At 45.6% G+C, this 12,984-nt stretch overlaps 2 protein-coding genes across 8 annotated transcripts in view; both read right to left on the bottom strand.

The window, feature by feature from the left end:
* The window catches only part of DUS2 (dihydrouridine synthase 2), a 901,714-nt gene that overhangs the window by 857,775 nt on the left and 30,955 nt on the right, over positions 1-12,984 (bottom strand). For 6 of the 7 annotated variants that reach the window (XM_040328788.1, XM_040328789.1, XM_040328790.1 and 3 more), the window contains exon 2: positions 2,152-2,283. The exons of the other annotated variant lie outside the window; for it this stretch is intronic. In XM_040328788.1, the coding sequence (XP_040184722.1) occupies positions 2,152-2,262 (111 nt within the window). In that variant the 5' untranslated portion in view covers positions 2,263-2,283. The remainder of the gene's footprint in view (positions 1-2,151; positions 2,284-12,984) is intronic. 7 annotated transcript variants of the gene reach the window in all.
* Positions 10,179-11,420, bottom strand: LOC120917479 (E3 SUMO-protein ligase ZBED1-like). Its single transcript, XM_040328794.1, has one exon. The coding sequence runs from the start codon at positions 11,337-11,339 to the stop codon at positions 10,764-10,766; it is 576 nt and encodes a 191-aa protein (XP_040184728.1). The 5' UTR covers positions 11,340-11,420; the 3' UTR covers positions 10,179-10,763.

Consider the following 12,984-nt stretch of genomic DNA (forward strand, 5'->3'; position numbering starts at 1 on the left):
AGCCTGTGTCCTGCGATCAAGCTGGTCCCCCAAACATTACAATATATATATATATATATATATATATATTATATATATATATATATATATATATATATATATATATACACACACACACACACACAGTATCTCACAAAAGTGAGTACACTTCACATTTTTGTAAATATTTTATTAAATCTTTTCATGTGCCAACACTGAAGAAATGACAGGTTTACCCGCAAAACATTTTTTAAGATTAGATTCATGCTCATTTTGTCTAGCAGTTTAGACATTAATGGCTGTGTGTTGAGTTATTTTTGAGGGGACAGCACATTTACACTGTTGATTGACAGGCTTCCGACGGTCGCATCTATCGCGTCGCGATTTTCCGAAAGTAGCCGAACGTCGGTGCGCAGGCGCCGTATAGAGCCGCACCGGCGTTCAGCTTCTTTCAGATACTCGTGACACGATAGATGCGACCGTCGGAAGCCTGTCAATCAAGAAGGAACGCCCAGACCCGAAGACCATACCCGGAAGCGGCGGAGAAGATCGCTCTCTAAAACGGTAAGTACTGCTTCTTTTAAAAAAAAACTAGCCGATTCCCCTAGACAAAATGAGCATGAATCTAATCTTAAAAAAATGTTTGCGGGTAAACTACCGCTTTAAGTAGTGAGTGTATAGCTTGGATAACAGTGTAAATGTGCTGTCCCCTCAAAATAACTCAACACAGCCATTAATGTCTAAACTGCTGGCAACAAAAGTGAGTACACCCCCAAGTGAAAATGACCAAATTGGACCCAAAGTGTCAATATTTTGTGTGGCCAGTGGCCACTATTATTTTCCAGCACTTCCTTAACCCTCTTGGGCATGGAGTTCACCAGAGCTTCACAGGTTGCCACCGAAGTTCTCTTCCACTTCTCCATGACGACATCACAGAGCTGGTGGATGTTAGAGACCTTGCGCTCCTCCACCTTGGGTCCAGTTAGCCATTTTCCCTGCCCAATGTCATGTGACTTGTTAGTGTTACAAGGTCTCATGTGTGAATGGGGATCAGGTGTGTTAAATTTGGCGTTATAACTCTCACTCTCTCATACTAGTCACTGGAAGATCAACATAACACCTCATGTCAAAGAACTCTCCGAGAATCTGAAAAAAAGAATCGTTGCTGTACATAAAGATAGCATAGGCTATAAGAAGATTGCCAAGACCCTGAAACTGAGCTGCAGCAGGGTGGCAAAGACCATACAGCGGCTTAACAAGACAGGTTCCACTCAGAAAAGGGCTCGCCATAGTCAACCAAGTTAAGTGCACGTGCTCAGTGTCATATACAGTGGTTGTAGACATAGAGTGCTGCCAGCATTGATGCAGAGGTTGAAGCGGTGGGGGTCAGCCTGTCAGTGCTCAGACCATACGCCACACACTGCATCAAATTGGTTTGCATGGCTGTCTTCCCAGAAGGAAGCCTTGTCTGAAGATGATGCACAAGAAAGCCCGCAAACAATTTGCTGAAGACAAGCAGACTAAGGACATGGATTACTGGAACCATGTCATGTGGTCCGATGAGACCAAGATAAACGTATTCAGTTCAGATGGTGTCAAGCGTGTGTTGCAGCAACCAGGTGAGGCGTACAAAGACAAGTGTGTCTTGACTACAGTGAAAAATGGTGGTGGGAGTGTCATGGTCTGGGGCTGCATGAGTGCTGCCGACACTGGGAAACTACAGTTCATTGAGGGAACCATGAATGCCAACATGTACTGTGACATACTGAAGCAGAGCATGAGACCCTCCCTTCAGAGACTGGGCAGAAGGGTAGTATTCCAACATGATAACGACCCCAAACACACCTCTAAGACAACCACTGCCTTGCTAAAGAAGTTGAGGGTAAAGGTAATGGACTGGCCAAGCATGTCTCCAGACCTAAACCCTATTGAGCATCTGTGGGGCATCCTCAAACGGAAGGAGGAGGAGCACAAGGTCTCCAATATCCACCATTTCCGTAATGTTGTCATGGAGGAGTGGAAGAGGACTCCAGTGGCAAACTATGAAGCTATTATTACCAAAGGATTGTAGCAGAGTACATTTGGCCTACATTTAAGAAGAAAGAATTTTTTTTCCAACATTTTTAGTATTAGATACAATTTAAGCAAGTCATTTTGTATGAATTATCTTACCTCACAGTAAACAATGTCTGCACCATAATCTAGAGCAAGAAGCCGCATGGGCAGAGTTCCCACGCGAACCATAGGAGCCAAGATGATTTTGTCAGAGAAGGATATGCCCATGATAATTACTATATAAATTACCTAGAGGGAAAAGTAATATAGTCACAAGTAAATAATATGCAATAATTTGTATACTATATACATGTAGAATATTATGGTTATTGCATAAAGAAGTACAGTAAAACCTTGGTTTGAGAGTAACTTGGTTTGAGAGCGTTTTGCAAGACAAGCAAAATGTTTTAATAAATTTTGCCTCGATATACAAGCGATGTCTAGATATAAGAGTAGCAATAAGTGTAGCAATATGGTTACATTTAATGAAGGTACAACATTTAGCAACTTATTGCTACACTTAGGAGGTAGGTGTCTCTTCTCTCTTTTATACCCTGTAAAAAAAAATGCTTTGCTATACAAGTGCTTTGGATTACAAGCATGTTTCTGGAACGAATAATGTTCGCAAACCAAGGTTTCACTGTATACAGCAGTACTTATCAAGATAACAGTCTGAACTGCAGGCTGGTTTTATTTTTTGCAACACATATTTTTTTTCCTTTTCTTTGCATCGTGACATAGAACAAAAATCACTTCACAAGTGTAGGATTGGTAAAAAGCCAAAGTTGTTCATTGGTAACAGCAGGCTTTCATCATATAAAGGCCACAAAAAAAATGTATAATATATCGTGTCCACATACAAGAAAAAACATGTTCTTCAAAGCATGCTCTAGTCAATAACAAATGTAAATGAAAAAATAGGATTTTTTGTACTCACCGTAAAATCCTTTTCTCTGAAGTCCATGGACGGACACAGCTCCTTAAATCTTGACAAGTGGGTTATGTTCCCTGTTTACAGGAGAGGACTAGGCAGAAACATGTTAAATAGTTAAATACATGTTACATTAACAGAGTTTAACAGCCCCGCCCAGGGGGCGGTCCCTCCAGACATAACCCTCCTCACTGCAGCATGCAGCCTCAGTTCGTAACAAGCAGTACAAACCTAAAAAGGAGGGGTGGGAGCTGTGTCCGTCCATGGACTTCAGAGAAAAGGATTTTACGGTGAGTACAAAAAATCCTATTTTCTCTTATCGTCCATGGACGGACACAGCTCCTTAAATCTTGACAAGTGGGACGTCCCCAAGCAGTGTCAAAAAACGAGGGGTGGGAAATATATCAGTAAAAACTATTTTTAACTTCACCCCAAAACAAGCAGAGCTCCTCAACGGAGGAGGTGCAACTTTAAACAGCCGCCGGCAAAAACTAGCGGCTGAAAAAAACATCATAAGATGCACTCACAGCAACCATGTAAATTCTGGAAAAAGCCTGAACGGACGAGCAAATCGCCGCCTCGCACACCTGTGAGACCGACGCATGATGTCGGAAAAAAAAAAAAAACCCAGGAAGCACCAATTGCCCTGGTCGAAAGTGCCGTGACCGGAAAGGGGGGCCCGCCCCTTAGGAGCATAGGCCTGTATGACGGCCTGCCTGATCCACCGAGAAATGGTGGTCGACGAGACCGCCAGGCCCTTTTGTGGACCAGACACCGACACAAAAGAGAGTCAGAAGCTCCGAAATGGAGCTGTAGTAGGCTGGCATACCCGCAAAGCGCGTACCACGCCTAAAGTATGAAAGGCCGAAACCTCCTTCGGAAGAAGGGAAGGTCGCGGGCGCACCATCACCTAATCCTTATGGGGGATCAAGCATGGCGGCTTGCAAGACAAGACCGCCAACTCAGAAACCCCTCTAACAGAGGTAAAGGCCACTAAAGGGGCCACCTTCTGAGATAGTGTCAAGAGAAATCTCTCTGATGTTTCCAAAAGGAAGGTTCCTGAAGAACCGAGAGCACCAGAGTCAAAACTCATGGGGGAAGAGATGGGCCAAGAGGGGAAAGTATATGACAAACCCCTTGCACACAAAAAAAAGGGGACCCACCAGGGAACGGGCCGCAAAAAGGCCACTAAAAGAACACAGCCAAGGCTGAAATCTGCCCCCAAACGGTGCTTTAAGCAATTTTTAGATCCAATCCAAGCTTTAAAAACAGCAGGACCCTGGACACCGAGAGTACGCCCGTGGACGTCACTCCATCCCTTCGCACCAAGAGAGGTGCGACGGTAGATCCTCCGGAAGAAGACTACAGTGCCCTGTTGAGATGACCGAGTCAGACAGACCCTGGTCACCTAAAGTCTGGCTTCCAATAACCATGTTGAGCAAGTCAGTGACTGTACAACAGGAGGAAGTATGGGACCTTGAGACAGGAACCTCCTGCCCTGGCAATCACCAGGGTGCCTCCGCTACCAGGCGCCCGATATCAGCGTACCAAGGACGCCAAGGTCAATCTGGAGCGATTAGAATCATCGGGATCTCCTCAGCATCCACTCTGTGGAGCGGCCGAGGAAGCAACTACCATGGAGGAATGGCAAAAAAATCACCGATACAGACAACACAGGGCCTCCAGCACGACTGACGCGTCTGTACAAGATCACTAGACCTGGCCACTAACTTTGACACCCTTGCGGCGGAGACAAGCTGCCAGGAGATCCATGCCATGTGAGGCTCACCTCCTGCAAGGGAGCCGAAACACCCCAAGCACAAAGACCAGTCGCCCTGGTCCAGCATCTGGCGACTCCAGTAGTCCGCCTGCCGGCATACCTGATGGTAGACTGAAGCCACGACCGTGGCGTTGTCCGGCTGAAACCAGATCGGTCGACCACAAGGAGAAGCATAGCCTGATCGCCTAAAATAGTAGGACAATGAACAGTAGACAGCACCTGGTATTCCCAGGTGGTCTCCCACCAGGCACTAGTCAGGCCCGACCCTGGGTAGCTACCGAGACCAGACACATTCAAGGAGGTGTGGTCATAGGTCCACGCAAGTCCAGCGACTCAGGGCCGACTGGCCCCCCCAGTTTTGTGAACCTCCAGGTTCACAACCCGTGAGCTGGCATCCGTCGTAAACACCGACCACTGGAAGGAAGGAACAACTTCCCGGACCGAAGAGTCGGGAATCTCTGTCACCAACTCAGAGAGACTCTGACTAGGTGGCGCACAGGAATCTAATGATTTCAGAGACAGGAGATTTTTACCACCTGGACAGTAGTTCCCCTGGAAAACCAGGGTGTGGAACTGGGCATACAGTACCACCTTGAAGGAGGCTACCCACAGACCCTGAACCAGCAGGCGCCCGGAGAGAAGACCGATTGCGTGATGCCAATACCTTCACCGCAGACTGAAGAGTCTGCAATTTCTCCAGGGGAAGAAGGAACTTTGCCACTGAGGAGTCTGGATCAACACTAGATACTCCAACGCTGAGTCGGAACCTAGCATGCCCATGATTTGAACCCTGGGTCGCACACATGGAGGGCAGGTTTGCTGCCACTGAGCTACACTTTCTGGCCTAAACGTTTAACATCCACCCGAATCTTCGGAGGGTCTGAATGGGAATAACCCATCCACTAGGTCGGAGACAGAAGCTGCTCTCAGAAGAAAGTCGTCCAAGTAGCCAATGAGGCAAAGCCTCGCTGTCCCAACAAAATTCAAATAAGTGCGAGCTCCTAGCTGAAAACCCATGGTGCTGACGCCAGATCAAAAGGGAGGGCCACAGGCTGACAGAGACCCTTCTCTCATCACGAAGCACAGAAAAAAACACTGTGACATGTGCAAAACGGGACATGCATGTATGCGTCCCTGATGTCCGAGGACGTCAGGACATCCCCCGGATGAAGCGCAGCTACCACCAAACAAATGGATTCCATGCGGAACTACCCGACGTTCACAAAGGTATTTAGGGCCTGAGGCCCATAGAAAACCCCAAAACTCTCGTCCTGCAGGAAAGGTAAAATTACCTCACAGCTTAGCAAATCCCACACTGCCCAAGGCAGACCGACGGGCCGGGAGAGGAAGACACAAGGACAGAACTTTGTTCTGTGGATAGTACTAGTACTAGTACTATCTAGTACTCCGAAGAGACCACCTCGCAGACCCACTAGTCGGAGAGCAGGGAGGTTTCACTGAATTGTGAACCTGCAAGCCGCCCCTCCCACCTAGAGACAGGGAGGGGAGGCTATATACATTGGCAGGATTTGGGTGCCGGCGTGATCGGCTTATGCACCCAGGGACAGATTAGTCCCCCAGCTGGGCCTTTGACGGCCTGGGAGGGTTGCCCCTAAATAATACACACACATAGTGTGTATGTATATTATGTAGGTGTATGCACACATGTCTTTGGAGGAAACCGGAGTACCCGGAGGAAACCCACGCAGACACAGGGAGCGACAATGCAAGCTCCAGGCAGATTGGCGTCAGTGTGCGGATTCGAACCAATGACTCTTTTGCTGCCAAGTAATGGAGTTAAGCACTACACCACCGTGTGCATAAAACCATTCTGAAACAGACACCCTGGATAACAAGGGCGCAGCATTCAATGAAGCATCACAGACCTATATGAGGCCCTGGACCAGCTGGTCCGCTAGGCTAATAACCTCAGGAGAGAGTCGGTGCTCCTCCAGTGTCTGGTGCAAAATGCTCACTCTGTGAGTTGTATACAGCACTAGGGGTCAGGACTACTCCAGGATGGCCGCCGAGCGTTCAGAACGCGGCCACAGGAAAATGGCCCGCACAATGTAAGCTGCGCCATAGCGCGGCTACGACAAAATGGGCGCCAATGGGAGTTTTCAATGTAATTGAAAAACCTCCCAAAAAATGGCGCCAGCGTCGACTGAGACCCCAGTGTAGTGGCCACAATAGGCCCGCAAGCCAGACCCCAGCATGGTAAACATGGAACGGGTCAGGATCTTCTATCAGTCAGATCCATACAAGCGGGGGTTACCGCCCGGCGGTGAGGGACTACAAAAGCCCTCAGCGGCTTTTCTCATTCCGCATCTCAGAAATTATCAAAGAAGGGCACAGAAGGAAAAAACCTACACAGCGGTCTGATTTGTGTGATCCAAAAAAGACCGAGCCCTCGGCGGAAACCCATCTGCACTATGCAGCTTAGGAGAGTCCCTTGCAGCAGTAAAAAGCGCACCCATAAATGCCTTATTCTGCCTTTTTTTTAACTAGGTACCTGGTCCATGGCTCCATAACAGAGCATTCCCCAGGGGATAACGGGGGAAGGGGGCACTCTTTTACCGCCCGCCCGCAGTCCACCCCCACCCTGGCACAAACTGTGTCCAGGACTAACAATAAAAACTCTGTGGGAATCCCAGGTGCTAACACCTGCTGCCACCACCAGCATGTGGGGAAGGACCCAGATACTGACTCCAATTTACATAGTGTGTATTATAATATGCACACCTGTCCATACAAATAGACAAAAGCTCCTAGAGCCCTATTCAGGGCCTCTCACCCACTTGCTGCGCTGACCAGGGGTAACCAGGGGACTCCCTCAGGAGGAGACTGCCTAGCGCTGCCTGTGAGGAAAAGAACCGTGAGGTAACTTTTGCAGGGACCTGTGTTTAAACAGGAAAAGCCTCCCAGGGCTGTTTTATTTAAGGATAAGACACAGATACAGCATAAAAAGCAAAACCGTTACAGGTGTCACCAATCAGTCAGCGTCTGCTGAAGTATAATCAAACATCTGTGCTCATCACAGGGCTTTTTACCTCACAGGAAAGCCCAATACAAAAAATAAAAAACACAGTCCCCTCAGGAAGGCCCCCTCCCCCCTGACAGCGGCAATGTTAGCAATGCAGCAAGGGAAAGGAGCAGGGAAGTAAGGGGAAGGGACCCCCGAACCCCAGGAATGCCCAGCCGTACCAACCCACCGAAGCAGGAGGGACTGTACTTACCCGTCCAAGCGAGGACTCGCTGACGCATTCCTGACAGAACTACAACCGCAATGGAGGTAGCTGTCGGCCCGGTCCACTGTGAGTGAGACAACACCACAGCCCAGTCATATGTGGACCTCGGAGCAAAGCTCACCGGCCACCCCAGGAGTCATGGGGTATGGCGTGGCAGACCAAGCCTCTTTGCAAAGGTGTGCCCACGCTTGCTGGTCGGACTGAGTAGACTACAAGGATCTATATTATCCAGCCTGTCTCTCAGCCGACAGTTGAAAGAAGATTCTTCAAGAAAAAGTAAAATAAAAATAAAATAACATTTCTCCTCAGGGCGCTGGGCCCAAAGGGAGCCATACGTCCTTCTCCTTGCTAGGCAGAACGAAACTGAGGCTGCATGCTGCAGTGAGGAGGGTTATGTCTGGAGGGACCGCCCCCTGGGCGGGGCTGTTCAACTCTGTTAATGTAACATGTATTTAACATGTTTCTGCCTAGTCCTCTCCTGTAAACAGGGAACATAACCCACTTGTCAAGATTTAAGGAGCTGTGTCCGTCCATGGACGATAAGAGAAATAGAATTTTTGACTTGCCAGTAAAATCCATTTCTTGGACAGTACAGGGCAGTTTTTGTTTTTTTTGTTTTTGCCATTGTCCAATCATCTGAAAGTAGCTACATATAATTCATGGTTAAAGTCTAAAAAGCTGGATACACACTATACAGCTTTTGTTGTTAGATTTCCTTTAGATTTACCTTCAACTATATAGTGCAAGGGTCTGCCTGACTGCAAACAAATTGAAAGTGTTTAGGTTTGACCTCATATTATATGGTTTTGGTAAATCTAAAAGGAAAAAAAAAAAAAAAATCGAAAGAAAGTTGTATAGTGTGTATCCAGCTTAAAGCCACGTTTTATTTTTATTTTTTTGCTGTCACAATGTATAGTAGAAGGTTTCCTATCATCTGTGCCCAGTCTTGCCACAAAGAGTTAAACCAGCTCTGAGCAATCCTCTTTTTTTTCTGTGAGATAAACGGACAAACAGGAAAAAAATTTTGTCCGTTCTTCCCCCTTGCTGTGAATGACAGGTTATTTACATATCTCATGCACTTGCCTGAGACAGGCATTTTTTAATTTCCACCACGACTCCTTTTTTTAGGTCATGTGGTTACTTTTCTGGATTTTGACTGGATGTTAGTGATAATAGCAGAATTCAGTGCAAGGAATACACAAAAAAAAATGAATGTTGACAAGGGGAGTGTAGAGGTGGGCGGTAAGTCTTCTGACATCACGACTCCACCCACCGAGCTCCAGACAACAGATCCACCCACAGAATCTGCAGTTTTTCAGGTCTCATAACAGACAGAGGGGAGACATTTGACAGATGAAGATACATGCAGGAGGCATGTATATCTTTATAGATCAGCACTATGGCAGTAGTTTAGAAAGGATGAGAGTGGGTTTACATTAGGGCTGCACGATTCTGGCCAAAATGAGAATCACGATTCTTTTGCTTAAAATGAAGATCACGATTCTCTCACGATTCTCAAAAAACGTATTTATAAGAAAAATGTACAATCTCTGAACAATGAACATTAGGTTATCAAACCAAATGGCAATAAAATAAGCCATATATAGAAAAGGGAGAACATCAATATGACACTGGATAACACATATGTGTATGTAGTGGCCACATCCCTGTATAGAACAAAGGACTGTTCCCCCTTGGATAGGACTTTTAAGGCCACAAACACTGAAGTGCGTTAGAAATGGATTTATTTTTACATAAAGATAGATCACAATACAATGATCAATGGTTAAAAAAGCATAATATTTTGTTTTGCTTTGTTTGTCACATGCATTATACCACACACACGGAACATCTAGTGGTTAACCATTGATCATTGTTGTGTGATCCATCTTTTTTAAATAAATCAATTTCCTAACGCACTTCAGTGTTTGTGGGACTTTTAAGGCCACAAACAGAGAAAATGTATTTATTTTTACATAAAGATAGATTATTCAATGGTTAAGCATAATTTGTTCTGCCTTTTTTGTCCCATGTATTTTTATACCATAGTGGTTATTGCCTTAACCATTGATCACTGTTGTGTGATCTATCTTTTTATGTAGAAAGAAATAAATCAATTTTCTAATGCAGTCGCACTTCAGTGTTTTGGCCTTAAAAAACCCATCCAAGCAAGGGGGGGGGGGGGGGGGGTCAGGGATTGGGGGACGCAGTTTGTTCTAAAATAATAAGCCATAAACTCACTGAACTCTGGCAGCTGTACTATTGGCCACATCCCTGTATTATTGTATAGAACAAACTTGGACTGTTCCTTCCCCCTTGGGTGGGACTTTTAAGGCCACAAACAGAGAAAATTGATTTATTTTTACATAAAGATAGATCATACAATGATCAATGGTTAAGCATAATTTGTTTTGCCTTTTTTGTCCCATGTATTTTTATACCATAGTGGTTATTGCCTTAACCATTGATTATTGTTGTGTGATCTATCTTTTATGTAGAAATAAATAAATCAATTTTCTAATGCAGTCGCACTTCAGTGTTTTGGCCTTAAAAGTCCCATCCAAGCAAGGGGGGGGGGGGGGGGAGAATCAGGGATTGGGGAACAGTGCAGTTTGTTCTAAAATAAGCCATAATACTGAACTCTGGCTTCAAGCAAACAAATTTCAACAAAATGAATGAATGTTGAATGTAATGAAAAACAATGTTGTGAAATAAAGAAATTACAATTACATTCAAAAAACATTCAGGTATCAGTCTCAGATAAACATATTTAAAGATTTTTAGCTAGAAACACAAGCCTATCCACATTCTGTGGCTTCAGTGCGAAACGGCGACAAGTGACAATGTTTCCCCCTGTGCTAAAAACCCTTTCAGAAGGGGAACTGGTTGCAGGAATGCAAAGATATTTTCTGGCCACTGCAGACAATCTTTGATACTGCTCCTTGTAAACCTTCCACCAAACTAACGGATCATCTTCACTGTCAGTGTTGCCCAAGAACAGATAAGAGTGTAGCTCCAAGAACAAGCTTTCCGATTGTTGCTGTGAGCCTGAGGCTGGATCTGGTGCCCCTTCACTTTGTGAAGATTTGAAAAAGCTACCCAAGCTCTTTCGAGCCTTCTTTGCATGACCAGTGCCACTAGCTGTACTAGTAGTATAAGTGGGGCTTTCCTTCACTGTTAGCTTTGACATCTCCTCTTTTAGTCTTTTCTGGACAGCATCTTTCTTATCTTCATTAACGTAAGCCATTTTAAACCTGGGATCGAGGGTTGTGGCTATGTCGAGAAGGTCTTGTGTTTTTTGGTCCTGATATTTTTCATCCAGATACGCCATGATCTTTGATTTCATTGTGCAAATAAGATCAGAGTCATCTTCCTTTAAAGCGGTGGTTCACCCTAATAAAACATTTTTTTTTTTATAGCATTAAATTAGGCATAGTAGCGCGAGCTACAGTATGCCTGTATTGATTTTTTTAGCCCCGTACTCACTGTGCAATCCTATATAGAAGATTCCGACTCCCCGCGGGGAATGGGCGTTCCTATCAAGAGGGAGGATGATTGACGGCCGGCTATGGCACGTCACGCTTCTCCGGAAATAGCCGAAATAGGACTTGGCGCTTCACGGCGCCTGCGCATAGTCTGTGCGCAGGCGCCGTATAGCGCCGTGAAGAGCCGAGACCTGTTCCGGCTATCTTCGGGGAGCGTGACGTGCCATAGCCGGCCGTCAATCATCCTCCCTCTTGATAGGAACGCCCATTCCCCGCGGGGAGTCGGAATCTTCTATATAGGATTGCACAGTGAGTACCGGGCTAAAAAAATCAATACAGGCATACTGTAGCTCGCGCTACTATGCCTAATTTAATGCTAAAATGTTGTTAGTGTGGGTGAACCACCGCTTTAACAGCCAAAACAGAAGACAAATAGGTGCAGAGCAGGTTTCACAGAAGAGATACTGACATACTGCTCTCCTGAAAGAGCATCTGTGAAGTCTGCCAGTGGGGTTTTGTCCACAGCCTCCAGGTCTTGCCATGTTGGCAAGATGTGCCTAGCCTTGCGGTCAGAAGAGAGGACATGGGTGATGGCAGCTTGCTGCTCAAGTATCCTCCTCACCATAGCCTGCCTAGAGCCCCACCTTGTTGGACACTCTGTCTTAAGCTTGTGGTCTGGTAAAAAGAGTTGTTTTTGTGCCGCAAAAAAGCTCCCTCTTCCTCCTCCAACTGTAGCTAAAACACCCGACAAGCTTTTTGCACAAACCCATAGCACGCTCAATTCGTGGGCCCTTCATTGCATTCTCTATTGCGAGATGAAGCCTATGACCAAAACACTGCATTCGTGTCCAGTGATTGATGGATATGGCCTTTACAATGTTGCTTCCGTTGTCTGTAGTGATGCATACAAGATCCTTCTCCTCCAATTTCTAATTGATGAGAGCATCCTTCAATCCATGTGCCAAAGCTTTGCCAGTGTGGTCCTCAGGGAAAAACCCTGTTTGTAGGCACCGACTTGTCATCTCAAAATCATCATTAATTAAATGGATTGTTAAGCCAATGTATGGTTCCATTGCTCTGCTGGACCATAAATCTGAAGTTGCTGCAAAATTATGTACATCTAGCAATTCTTTAGCAACTGTTTCACGACATTTGACGTACAGACCAGGGATTGCAACATGGGAAAAATACGTACGAGGGGGCACTTGAAAGCGCTTATCAAGGGTTTGAATGAGTTTTTTAAACCCCTCTTTTTCAACAGTGGTCACGGGAGCCATGTCTTTAGCCAGGTGAAATGTGATTGCTTCTGTTATTTCTTTGCACCTGAGAGAGTGTGTTGGGTACAGTGTTGCATTAAATAATGTTGCTTTAATTGACGTTTGTTTTGTCAAGTTGTTGTTGTAGTTACTTTGTGATTTACCGTGAGCGTGTTTGGTTTTTCCGTACCGTCTCATATTGTTGGATGTGATTACGTTTCAGGTGATTATACAGATTGGTGGTGTTACC

This window comes from Rana temporaria, chromosome 11 (assembly GCF_905171775.1).
Source record: "Rana temporaria chromosome 11, aRanTem1.1, whole genome shotgun sequence".
Taxonomy (NCBI): domain Eukaryota; kingdom Metazoa; phylum Chordata; class Amphibia; order Anura; family Ranidae; genus Rana; species Rana temporaria.

Excerpts from the sequence above, each read along its gene's own strand:
- LOC120917479 (XM_040328794.1), bottom strand. The coding sequence starts at position 11,339 with ATGAAATCAAAGATCATGGCGTATCTGGATGAAAAATATCAGGACCAA.